Source organism: Trachurus japonicus, chromosome 7 (genome assembly GCF_045865225.1).
Source record: "Trachurus japonicus isolate A0001 chromosome 7, Traja_1.0".
NCBI classification, from domain to species: Eukaryota; Metazoa; Chordata; class Actinopteri; order Carangiformes; family Carangidae; genus Trachurus; species Trachurus japonicus.
The window spans coordinates 11841919-11855471 of NC_140913.1; the positions used below are offsets into that span (position 1 = coordinate 11841919).

At 42.8% G+C, this 13553-nt stretch overlaps 2 protein-coding genes across 9 annotated transcripts in view; both read right to left on the reverse strand.

Annotated features, from left to right (window-relative positions):
• The window catches only part of LOC146984233 (potassium voltage-gated channel subfamily KQT member 2-like), a 34994-nt gene extending 30039 nt beyond the window's left edge, over positions 1-4955 (reverse strand). For 3 of the 7 annotated variants that reach the window (XM_085781203.1, XM_085781198.1, XM_085781197.1), the window contains exon 1: positions 4288-4955. In XM_085781203.1, coding sequence (XP_085637329.1) covers positions 4288-4592 — 305 coding nt within the window. In that variant the 5' untranslated portion in view covers positions 4593-4955. The remainder of the gene's footprint in view (positions 1-4287) is intronic. The other 4 variants (XM_085781201.1, XM_085781199.1, XM_085781200.1 and 1 more) reach the window with 2 other exon arrangements.
• Positions 4956-6153: 1198 nt separating this feature from the next.
• Positions 6154-13553, reverse strand: part of prex1 (phosphatidylinositol-3,4,5-trisphosphate-dependent Rac exchange factor 1) — an 85682-nt gene continuing 78282 nt past the window's right edge. Inside the window, exons 34-41 of one of the 2 annotated variants that reach the window (XM_085781209.1) lie at positions 13271-13414; positions 11984-12098; positions 11011-11077; positions 10802-10846; positions 9672-9847; positions 9337-9439; positions 8451-8518; positions 6154-8331 (exon numbers count right to left, since the gene is read on the reverse strand). In XM_085781209.1, coding sequence (XP_085637335.1) covers positions 8289-8331; positions 8451-8518; positions 9337-9439; positions 9672-9847; positions 10802-10846; positions 11011-11077; positions 11984-12098; positions 13271-13414 — 761 coding nt within the window. In that variant the 3' untranslated portion in view covers positions 6154-8288. The remainder of the gene's footprint in view (positions 8332-8450; positions 8519-9336; positions 9440-9671; positions 9848-10801; positions 10847-11010; positions 11078-11983; positions 12099-13270; positions 13415-13553) is intronic. The other variant, XM_085781210.1, reaches the window with a different exon arrangement.

Below are 13553 nucleotides of genomic sequence, written 5' to 3' on the forward strand. Positions count from 1 at the left end.
TGTGTATGCAGACGTAACAGCATCTACACTAAAGAGTTTTTCTCCTTGTTATGGAAATAGAAATCTTGTATATTCCCTCTGCAATTAATTAAATGAACCAAGAAATGAAAATCTATCAAGCCTACGCTCTAAAATAATGTTCCCTGTAGCTTTAGGGGGGTCTGCCAAGTGAGAGCTATATCAGCAAATAATACAATATACAACCCTGCTGGAAGCCAGTTAGAGCCAAATCCATTAAAAAGAGATTTAAGTCATGTCATGTGGTTTCAATGCAAAATGTAAAGGATAAGAATTTTATTTGGTGTGATACCGAGTGTGGCAGGGGAGTCATGTCAAGACAATTTTATTTACATGGTCAAATTAAAAAAACAAGACTCAGAGAGCTTTACAATTAACCTGAGCCATATCTTCAACACACAAACAATCTGTTTATGCTTCTTGCCATTAAAGGTGTACAGAAATGGCCGTTTGTCCTGTTTGTCGCGCCGAGTTGTCACGAGCTGCAACACGAGTTTACCCGAGTAAGGAAAACTAATTTGATTGGTCGTTATCGAGCGGGCGGGATATTCAAAGCTTGGGGCGAGACCGAGCTCCGTGTGTGTGTGCGTGTCTCAGACGTTTGAATGACGGATTATGGATCCAATATCAGTGGCTGGTGAATCGTGTACAGGCTGACGTATAATCTGTGCGCCTGCATTATCCAATGCGAGAAAAAAAAATACACACTTTCATCCCGGATTTACTCAAAAATAGAATTTTGCACAAAGTTTGGCCTACATCGTCTGAAAGATGAGTTATCACATTAATTTTATGATCCAGAGTGGGCTCAAATTCAGTTTTCTTTTCTGTACACCTTTAAAAGGATTCTTTAGAAGAGGAGAGGAGATGTGGCTCTCTAGCAGGGCAAGTTAGAGTCACCAATCAACCTAATGTGCACGTCTTTGGATTGTGGGAGTAAGTTTAAGAACCTGGGGAGAACCCACCCAGGCTCGTGTATCTGAGCTAACCACTGAACCACTGTGCCATGCTACAAATGACCTGATTTCAAGTGAATTTCTACACTGAATCATCACCAGTGTCACAGGGAATCCAATTGTGGAGCTTTACTCCAAGTCATTATGTCATATTGAAAGCATAATAAGAGGCTGCAGTCGCCACAGAAACGATCACACAAACAACCAAAACAATCATAATCTGATTGAGAACAATGAGCCAACTGGAGTATTATTTATCCAACATAAGCAACATTAGCAACCACATGCTAACGGGTCATTACAAGAATGAGCAAGGCTGCAGTGAGTTGAACTGACAAGAGGTTGAGCTCTTGTTTCAACATCACAAGTGCTGACATTAATAAATATTATATAATATCAGTAACATCAGTGGGACTCAATCCATTCCTAGCCGTGGCCCACCTACAGGCCTCAGCGTGCAGACTTCCACCTCCTCACAGCTTCCACTCAAACAGACCGCTCAATCACAGCTCAGCAGCTTGGCAGCCCACACCTGTCTGCCACCGTCCTCGCCTTATTTCTCTCTCTCCCTCTCACTCGCTCTCTCCCCCACTTTGTTTTCAGCAGGCCAGCTCAGCAGTAGAAGAATGAATAACTGCACCAAGTCCTCACTCTGCCCCCCCTGCATCACTTTAAAGAAAGTTGGACAGAGGATGTTTTCTTTTCTCACGGACTGATCGCCCTCTAAACTCTTCCACTGTAACACATATTGTCATCTTAGTAGCAGCTGCTTCCTCCTTCCCTCCTGCTGAAACCAAATCAGCAAATACATCAGAGCTGCCACCTCTATATCAATGCAGGAAAACACCACTGCTCGGATGCATCATAAAAGGATGCTAAACTGTAGCTAGAGATGAGAACCTGACAAAAGTAAATTGCTGAATTGTTCCTCCTACCAAAAGTTGTGTCAATAAAGGCAGAGACTGTTCCTCTGACGCCTTCGTGAGAACTGAAAATGTTCAAACCCAGCATTGCAGGGAGCTGCATTGTACAAGATGCCAAAGATCTAGATGCACCGGAATATCCTTGACTGGAGACGAACACAGTGAAAAATGAGGATCACTGTGTCTCTCCCCTTTAACTGATGTTGGACCAGAGACAGATCTACGAGGGAAGGGTGGCCTTGGGCTCAGACAGCTCAGACAAAGAGGGAGAAAAAAAGAGTAGGTGAGAGAGACATGGAGGCAGCAAGACAGAGAGCACTCTGTATCCAGGTAGTCATGTTGCACGTATCGATCATTCACACATGCATTACAACCGAGGGCTATGGAATAAAACACCCGCCTTACATTTCCACAGGAAACCCATCAAAAAAAAGAAAAAAGAAGAGAGGAATATCTGCTGTCTGAGCGTGAGCACGTTTTTCTTTTGCAAAGCTCTCCTTCCTCGGTTCAAGGTAGAGGCGTCGCTCTGTTTGCCAAACGCTGTCTTTTGGAGCAGAGATAAGGAGAAGAATGAGGAAGGAGGGGGTGATTTGACTGAAGTCAGCACATGATAGTTTTATAAATCAGCTGGCTGGAAGTAAAAAGAGTTGGGAGATTAAATGAAGTGTGGTGACTATGAATAATGTATAGAACAGACAAATGGAATCGAGGCAGAGTCGTGGTTACTCTGTGCTGCTCATGCACGAGGTTACACATTGGACTTTATACGGATTTGTAAGTGTGTGTCAGGGTTACTTTAATCATCATCACATTTCTTTGTATTACACTAATTTATGACTTGCTTTCTGGAGGATTCTAGTTTCAGGCAGAACATACGCTACTGTCCCTCTTCTAACTAGGTTGCCTGGAGTAGTTTGGCTCTGAATGCTGTATTATCCTCCAAAAACAACACGGCATCCCTTCTTTCTGCACTAGATTCATCCATGAAGATAAAAACAGCACCTCCTGAGAGTGACGCTTGTCAATGAGCATCCAAAATGCAACACAAATGGCAGAGAAGGGTTTTTTAGCTGGCTGCTGTAGTATTCAGTAAATATTTCAAAAGCACCCACAGGGGCCTGTGCGTGTGGTTTCATGTTAAAACGCAGGCATACTTCTGGGCATCCAACTGTCTCAGGGGAGTCAATAGGCTGTACACAGTGAATTCCTTAATGCTCAGGCAATTTCAGCTCCTCACTATGAAGCATGCGGTATCACTTATCCAGAAGGATTCAGGCTCGGCTGGAGGGCAAACTACCTACTGCACTTTACCCACCTTTAATTCTGAAAAGAAAAGAGATTATGTACTTGTGAAGCCAACGCCTGTAATTACTGTAATTACCAGCTTTCATCTTAATATGATGTACCAAATGGTAGTAGATTATATGTGTTAAAAGAAGGTCAGTCAATCAGCTGAGCAGCATCTTGTGGCTGTGGAGGAGCTCAACAACTCAAAGAACATCAACACTCAACAGAAAAAAAATTGGGCAGGGAGGGTCCTGACACAAAGACACCAGAAGTATTGTGGGAAATGTAGGCTCACAATTTCTCACACTCTCACACAACTTTACAAATTCCGGACCACTCCACTCAGCAGAGGGTCACAGATGATCAACCAGCTGATTTATGATGGCATCACTGGAGTCTGCAAACGCTCCCAGACTGTCTAGTCACCGGCTGTAGTATCCAGAACACTCCCTGAGCCTGCACACACACACACACACACACACAGAGAGAGAGACTACACTGTGTAGGCTATGTAGTAGAGTCCACAACACTGCAACGTTAATTAGCGAAAGTAGTGACGCGGAGCGGAGCGGAGCGGAGCTGTCCACACAGCAAGGTGCTGAAACCCGAATCTGCCGCAACATACGGCAAAATAACTCCAAGCGGACAGAAACACTAGTGTGTGAAACATATAACACACAGACTACGGAGGAATGTGTGACATCATATTGATCCATCATCAACAGACGTGTCAATGCGACCTGAGCGTGTGTCGCAATAGCCGGGATGAGGAGTGAGAGCAGGAGTTCCGCAGGTGAAGTGACACCCGCCTATGATCCGGCTACAGCAGCCTGGCAGCGTGACAACACTTAACCCTTTACTGCGCCATCTGAACACGGTCACCAATGTGGAACCACACAAGCAACCCGCAAAACTCCCAAACAGCACCCCCCTTGCCCCCTACCACCACCACCACCACCACCACCACCACCACCACCACGATCATGACTCAGTCGCAGCACCGGTCATGTTGTGCCTATGTGTGTGTGTGCATAATGTGCGTGCCAAAGTAAGAGGCCATGATGACAGAATGTATACTTGGTTGAAGCGCGCACATCACTTACACATAAGCGTGGTAGATGAACGCCCATCCCCGCGGTCTCTCCAGCGCATTATAAAGGAAATTCTGTAGTTTCCGATAGCTGGCGTTTTTCTTTGACGGTCTGGGTCTCCCGGGTCTCCCGGAGATGCTGGACCTCGGTCTGCAGAGGATGCTGCTCCGCTTGGTGCTTTCCGAACCCGCAATGAGCAGCGCCCCATCCCTGCTGGATTCGGGAGCCCCGGGGTCCAATCCAACAAACCCGACTTTGTGCTTCTTCTCTCCGGCTTGAGTTGGGTAAACCCCGCCGTTGAGAGATTTCTGCACCATTCTAAAGTCGAGACGACTCTAACGAGGAGTTGTCCGTGCCCTTGCCGCGGGGATGCATCACCGGTGCTGAGGGGTGTGTGCTGGTGGAGAATGCAGTCGGTGTCGGTCCCCCTAGAAAACCAATTGCAATATCCACGCGAAACTGCACAGTGTATGCTTTTACATTAGCCCCTTCCGGCCGTTTGACAGACACAGCAGGGATGGAAACGCACATGAATTTCTCTCCAGTCTAATCACGTTATAGCAATCAGCAAATTAGACATTATCTATCCGCAGCCATTTAAAGATCCATCATTTCACTCAAGTCAAAGTTACACTGAACATGCGAGCAGCCTCGTTCTGGTGCAGTAACATCTGATCCGGTTTGTGAAGCTGGAGCTTTCTCAACAATTACAAGCTGCTCAGTGGCAGAAGGGGATCATTACTGTATTTTTGGAAAAATTAACGTGTCGTGTCTTAAAAAAAAATAAAAATAAAAATCCTGAGATAACCTCTACACTCAAGTCCAACCCAAGAGAGGAGCTGCAAGGAAGGCTTTCAGTCTGATGATGCATGTTCATGCAATATTCACTAGGTGCAGCTTTCTTCAGTCAGGGTAATGGACACCTAAAACTATGTCAAGCTGTGTTTTTAAAGACCCCCCCCTCTCTCACACACACACACACACACACACACACACACACACACATAATGTCAACACCAGTGAGACATCTCAGCTGGGGGTGTAGCCTACTGTAGATCAATTTGTGAGAGATAAGGGCTAAATGATGTAGCCTACACATTTTATGAGGTCAATTTTGCTAGTACCGAATTTGACCCTTGTGCCTTTATAACGGCCTAAATTCTTGGTGGCATAGATTGAACAAGGTACTGGACACGATCCTGAGTGGTTTTGGGTCCATCTTGGCATGAGAGCATCACACAGTTACCATGGATTAGTTGGCTGCACATCCGTGATGTGTATCTCCTGTTTCACCACATCCCAAAGGTCAGAGCTCTACTGGACTGAGATCAGGTGACTGCGGAGAACGTTATCATCACATTCAAGAAATCTATTTTGGATGATTTATGACATGGTGTGTTATCACTAAATCACCTTTCTTCTCCATTCTTATGCTCGGTTTGAGCTTTATCTAATTGTCTTGACCATATCTACATGAATGCACTGGGTTGCTGCTTATTAGATATTTGCAATGAGGAGCAGTTGAACAGGCGTACCTACTAAAGTGGACAGTGAGTGCATATGTAGTACATCCGACTCAATAAGTGTCAGGTTAGCTGGGAAAAGGATGATTAGACTTTTGACAAGCTAAATGAACAGGAACAATATGAGTCAGAGTGTTATTGTTCTCTTACAGTAGCGCCTGTACTGAGAATCACTCAGTCGTGTCTGCTTGGTGTGAAACAGCTGTAACATACAACCACAGGTAATAAAAACAGTGTTTTGACACATCATAAAGCTGGGAGATAAACAGGAGGCCAAGTCCTCACTGGATGGAAAACCACTTCTACTTTGTGCATCAGCATTTTTATGTTGAACATCACGTCCTTGCACTGACAAACACCGTCTTACTGTGAAGATTTTATTTACTAGCTTGTTAAGTTTGCATTTACAATGATCGTTTTAGAAAGATTCAAACAAAAGATCCTTTGTACAGTTATTTTCAAGCAAAATAAAATTGCAAATAAAGTATATACAGTAATGAAACATTAGAATAATGTAAATAGATGTGTAATCAGTGACATATTTCTTTGTCCAGCTACACCAACATGCTGCAGTCATTAGCTAATTTCAACTGGTAACACACACACTTTAAGACCAGGAGTTTACACAATGTACACTAAGAGCAAATTTGATATGGGACATGATGATAATGCAAATATCCGCTGCATCCGATACGTCAGCCAGAAGATATAGACGTACAGTGGCCATGCTGCTGCCAGGAGATGAGCAGAGACTACTCCAACATGCTCATTTAGAACCAGGCTGCTTTTAAATAAATAAAAAGGACTAAGTCGTCTGCGTAATGAATGCAGCATGTCAAGGATGATTCTTGAAATGCATTTAAACCCTTTTGTTTTCAAACCAGTCAAATACAACTAGTCGTCAGTGAGGTTACGCTCAGCGAAGAGAGAGAAAAAACAAAAACTTCTCTTTAAATGCACAGTCATCAATACAAAATGTTTTATATACTATATTATTTCCATAAAAATAATGCATTTTAATTTATAGCATTACTCTGCTGCCATAAGACATATCCTACTCTTTTTTTTCCTCTGACATAGTTACAGTTTGTATGTACAAGAAATTAAAATCTTCAGTAAAATAATGGTACTGTGATTAAGTCCTGGAAAGATCCCTTTGTTTACATCACCTGCAAACTGCTTACAGTACGTTCAGCTAACACTGCAACTTGTATGGACCAATCATTGTGCTTCTTTTAATACCTACAGTAAATACGACAGACCCCAGACAACATAAAAGCCAATTTAAAAGTCAACACAATGTCTCAGTTAACAGAAGGCGCTCCTTCAACTAGTATGTTTTCATTAATATATTAATAATTTAACAACGATTCAATATCGCAACCTGGCAAATCGACTGTTTGTTGACAGCCTCGTATGGTTTGTTTTTAGCTTCCGTTTGTCCTGATTCTGATTAGCTAGCTTCAGTTTGTCCGTCCTCCCCTCACGCTCCCTGAAGATTTCCTGACGTAATCAAATTCCAGACATAAATAAAAATGAAATACACAAGCAGTTATGTCTAAAAAACAAACAAAAAGAAAGAAAGGCATGCCATTGGTCCTTTAAATACTGTTCAATATGTAGGCTGGAATGCTTTTTAGATTCTTTAATACCTGATATAGAATAAGTGAGGGATAAAAACACTCCTTCCAGACACAATAAATAACTATCCTTCATATAGTGCAGTAATACAGTACTCACACTAAACCTACAGTAATTGCACAGTAACCACATGCAACGGGCTGATTAAAGAGCAACCTCGTCAATCATCCATCTTTTTTTTTTATCTTTTCAATCCCTACTTCCATCTCTCTGTCTATTCTTTGACTTTCTGCATCTGTCCAGTCTGCGATCACACGTGAATACCAGGGTGTCCAAAGCGTCCCACTTCACCTGGGGAGAGAGAGAGAGAGAGACACAAAGCTCTCTGGACTTGCAGTCCAAGGCAAAATTCAAAACGTCTGCATTCAGCACGACAGTCAGCTACAGGTAGTTTGGTTAATCCAGTTAATAATAAGAGCTGTGGATGTTGTCTGTGTGAGGCCTCAGACTCAGACGTCTCCCTTTTCACTCATGCTGTGAACATTTCACACCAGTTATCAAGTCATTCATATCAGCTACGTGTAGACAGCCAAAACAGTAATACTTCTATCTGGGTGGTTTCCCAGTACAACAGTACATGACCAGTCTTCAGGCTGCGTCAGTCTCTGTGCAGCTGCTCCACAGTATCTGACTTCTCTTTGCCCTGAAGACTCTAGTGGTATCCATGCTGGAATGATCCCTGTGTAACTGAGGCAGCGAAGGGGGGTGGGGGGTGGGGGGGCACGGGTCTGTCCATCAGCAGTGTCTCTCCGGTGAGACTTGCCCTCTTTTGTAAGCGTCATCTCTCATCATATCTTTCTCTTCCACGTCCACCCTCTCTCTGATGAGCTCTCTGAAGTGACAATTTTCTTAGAGTTCTCCGTCCGAGGGCGGCAAACACAGCTTGAAGAGCCTGTTGGAAAAGAAAAAAAAAATTGAATGAGAGGATCCGCCTGGCCTAAAGGCCAGAAACTGTCCAGTGTGCTGAAGGCACATGTGGAGGTGCCTGCTGCAGGTGGTTTGATACTTTACCTTGGGGCTGATGGAGGCATCTGGTCCATTACCTTGAGATTTTTAGCGGAGAGCTCGACTCGTGCTCCCTGGTGGTGGAGAGAATGTATGTTATGTTATAAGCTCCGGTCACGTTGCAGTTAATACAACTGCCCTAAACAGACTTTTTTTGAAAAAACAATGAAATTCACATACTACTCTTTATCTTTATGTGATTTTGTCTGAGAGTCATGACAGATTCATGAACACAATAGCTCCTCTGACTGCAAGTCTACTACTCTGACAGGATGATTAAACATTGTTTACTGTGTTTTACTGTGAGAACATGATCACACCTTCTTATTATGTCCTAATAAATTATCTCAAGCAGAATTAATTAAAAAACAACGACAAAGCTACTGAGCTGGTTGTGTGTCCAGAGTTTAGTCTGATGTTAAAAGCAATGAAACTGTGGCCTGTTGTATGCCAATATCAGATAAACACACCAATTCATATTGTGGCATTCATTTCAACCATGTTGTCTAGCACTGGTTGTTAATAGAATAATTTCTCCTGATGTAGTTAAACACTTCATTTGTCACACATAATGCAAGTGTTCTACTTTTATTGAGGTTTAAATTCAATTATATGTGTTAGCATTAGCAGATTAGTGGTGGAGCTGCACTGGACTGATCACATTGAGAGATGATTGTATTACTCCCACTCAATATACAGTAAGACACCAACTTTAACCATGACCTCAGTGCAGAACATGTGATTTAAACTGGTGAAGGTGAATTAATGGCAGAGCTGTTGTACTGCACTACATATGACTCAACCTAAAGTGGCTACTGATGTGAAAAGACAGTACACTTAGTTTAGAAATATGAAACCCCGCTGGGCCTTTATGCAGCTTTTAGAGTTTTACCTGTTTACGCATAATGTCCATGGTCTGCATGATGCAGCGCGGCAGGAGTCCGTGGTTCCTGGCTAAGATCATGGCCTGCTCCAGTGTCACACTCAGGGTACATCTGCAAAGAGCACAAAAAAGTTTATTAACAAACACGCACCGATACAGTTGTCCATGTGCGCATGTGCTGGATACTCTGTAGTAGTAATGAATTCAGACAGTGAGGCTACGGCTCAGTTTGAGGTTCAGTGGTGCACGCCACCCCCTATGCACTGTGTTAATCTTTATTCCAGCTGACAGACCAGTGATACGACACAAGCAGTGGAATGATGACGGTGTGTTGCCGGGCTGACCTCTGCATGCCTGTGCCACACATGGTGATGTGGCAGGCTCCCAGGCGGTTGCACAGCTCGGAGGACACACACAGCACGCTGACACCTGACGGGTGGCCGTGGGCGCTCGGGCGCACGTTGATGTAGGACTGCATCAGTCGACAGAGGTCGTCCAGCGTGTTCAGGGGTCGCAGGAGCTAAGGGGGGGGGCGAAAAGTGGAGGTCAGCAAGGTTCAGTGGTTAAACGGACAGCTAACAAGAGAGTACAGTGTGTCCATCTCAACAAGTCATTTAGAGTGTTAAAATCTGCATTCAAAAAACAAGTGGAGGAAAAAGAGGCTTGTTTTCTTCATGAATTCACCAGTTCTGATAATTTTCTCTGATACAGTTCATATAGTGAAATTCAGTTTGAGAGGAATGAGCATATTTGTTTTGGAAATTGGAAATTATCTCACATTATTTGATATATTTCATGGTGCGTTCCATTTCAACTGGGAAGGCAGAATTTCAGATTTTCTAGTTGGAAATTTCAACCAGCAGTTGAATTTCCAAATCAGAAAATTTCAAGTGCCTCACAAAATCCCAACATCAAAATCCAAAATGGCCACTCTGTGTGTCAACACAGGTAATGGCTGTAGTAATATACTGTTTTTTTTAGCACTTCAGTCTCACTTGTGCTGGTATGTGCAATAATGTGTTGTCATTGACCAACAACTGGGTGTGATGGGCTGGGGTGTCTGACCTCCGAGGTGAATGGAACGCAACATCAATAGTTGAGTAAGTGACTTGTTAAGATGGCGCACCAGTAGAAACAGAAGGAGAAGAAGGAAACCAATCAACAATGACACAGAGGTTTGACTCTGTCTCAGTCGTTCTTTTGAAAGACAGTGACCTGAGGATGTGGTTCTATTCATCCAAACTATGATCTATTTAGTTTTAATCACTGGAATCTACCAAAGCTAGAGTCAGTTCAAGACACTAGAATTTCCTTTCTACTCTAGTCATCACTGAAGTTCACATGGTTTATAATGCTGATGCGTTGAGGTTAGTTGGAGTTAATGGGAGGGGGTGGGCGTCTTGACGAGCTAGTGGGGGGGTGGGGTGGGGGTTGGGGGGTCCAGTGGAGGGAACAGGACACCAGTTCACCTTACTTTTGAAATGCTTGGTTGCAGGTCTCTAACTTCAAGGCCCAGTATCTGTGCTTGCATTTATATTCAGTCACAATATTATATACAAATGGACTTACAGTGCGTTACAAGAACACGATACGAGTCACATGATAAACATTCACAGAGGCTGTAATGTACACATTCTGTGAGCACAACAAGAGCAGGATGTATCAGAGTAAGTGAATATTTACCTGGTCGATCTTCATGGCCGTGGTGTTTGAGTCCGTGGGGAGGTTGGACTTCTCCAAATAGAAAGCCCTGAGGAGACACAAACATCTCTATTTCAGTTTTTAAAACTCTCCACCTGCTTTGCAAACCTACAGATTCTTGATCCCTCCTCTGACTCATTTTGTGTGAGAGCTGACTCACTGAGCGTTGAGAGCACTTCATGATATAGAATATGATGCATCTGCTACACTAAATATTTCACCATTTACTGATGTTGCATGAGTCATTTACGTATCAGAAATCACGACACTCATAACAGGCTATTAATAAAAGATGAATATGTTACAGAGACATAATCATTAAAACTCAAGGTAGAATAAAAATTTAAATAAACACTCTTATCTAAAGCTATATTCCAGTTAATGTTCTGACAATATGTCCAGGCACTACTGTATAGCACAGAATATTAGAGCTACGGCAGAATTATTTACCATGTATGACCTTCCTGCAAAATTGTATAAAATGTAAATAAACATACACGCTTATATGCACATTCAAATTTCAATATTTACTGTGATCTGAGCTGTAAATATATTGTATCATATAACAACTATATCATATGAACTGTGTGTGAAGATTCAAACCGCCAAGCAACCTTGTTTAGATTTAATATTTTGTAAAATGGGTCAATAATCCTGAGCTACACATACTCATGTTTAAGAAACAAGTCGTTTTGCATCACTAAATGAGCTACAGTAACCGACAACATTCTGTCAGTAGATGTGTGCCTTTGTTGAGGTCATGTCTCGATGAATGATCCAGTTCTCACCTTGAGAAGTACCTGGACCTTGAAAACAGCCGGATGTCAAGTAAAAGAGCAACCGAAGCACAGTTTGTTCATGCTTACGCAACATCAGAGGGTGAACTCTCCCTTTAAGGTGAAATCCATCCAGAGTTCTAGTGAGTAAACCACTGGGGGGCTGTGATGCAGTTTACCTGAGTCTGCGATAGTAGGCCTTGACCTTCTCTAGTGAGACGGCGTTGGTGCGCTGCTGGAACTCCTCCATGGCAGCGTAGTCCTGCTGGGACACTCCCTCTGGACGCTCCAGTGCTGAGAGAAGCAGGCGGGGGGCAGTTAGTCCAACACTCATGGGCGCACACATAAATGATCACATGATTTGAAGCCCTCGCACCTCAATACAAACCTCATCCTTACTCCTCGCAATAATATGAACCTGTTTTAAGTTTTCATTCAATCCAATCAACCTTAAACACAATCCTACATGAATTGTATAACAGTTTTAGTCATATTTTAGGTGGAAACAGGTTTTTATTTTGTATTTTTTACACAATTTCTTTTTTTTGTACTTTCTTTATTCTTTTTTTCTTCTTGCTGTATGTTACATAATTTCTTTTTTTTTGTACTTTCTTTATTCTTTTTTCTTCTTCTTGCTGTATGTTCAATGTTTACAATTTTTACTATTCTGGGTTATTCTAATTTTCTTTTAAATTGTATGTTTTTATGCTGTTCTTTTTCCGTTTCCAGTTCTTACTGTTAAATGTTTTATCTGTTGTATGTACTGTAAAGCACATTGAGTTGCCCCTTGGTATGAAATGTGCAATATAAATAAAGATACCTTGCCTGGCCTTATCAGTATAAAAAGAATAGGGTGCTCACAGATGCGACCACACACACTTGAGCATCTGCAATGTCACAGTCTACCTCACACTTCTCCTCAGCCTGCACCAGCACTCTCTTCCATTAGGTGGCGATGTTTATCCACATATCTGCATCATTGAATCTGCGCTGTAGCACTTTCCTCAACACTCAAGTCCATGAGAACAATATGAGCTCTCATCAAGTTAAGTTTCCCAACTGGAACGTGTATATGGAAAATTAATGGCTATTTGGCAGACAGGTACGATGTATAATGCTGTCCACTCATACTAGGCCTGTTGAGACTGATGGAGAACTAAACGGAGCCTGGCACCGTGGAAGGGGGTAAAGGTGGAGTTTTAAATGGGCAATAAAAGGCTTCAATGTAACTTAATAAAAGTACATCAAGTTACCGGGAAATGTACATGTGAGAGCGGCTGAGGCTGCACAAACCATGATTCAATTTCACATAAGTGACTTTGCATTAAAGTAACATTGATGTTTTTGAAATTTCTGACTCATTTTCACAGAGTAACACAATAAATCTTGTCACTTTCTCCAGTTCCTTAACACAATAAATCTTGTCACTTTCTCCAGTTCCTCTGCCCCAGTCTGCCCAGTCTTACCCTTGGTGAAGAGGACAGTGTGGAGCTTGAGGCTGCCGCCGTTCTGCAACCGACTGGGCAGCTCGCTGAAGTGACAGCTGTCCAGGTACAGAGTGACCCTCAGGGCCTGTCGGCTGCCCTCCACCTGGTAACACACCGGCGTGTCTGCAACACAAATACACACAGTCAGGAGAGAGGTTAACAAGACTGTGGTGTTATACTTGTGGCTGTCTGAGCAACTCCATAAATACACATGAGAATTATACAGAGGTCAAGATTTATGCTGCTTGTAAGTTTTGTTTGT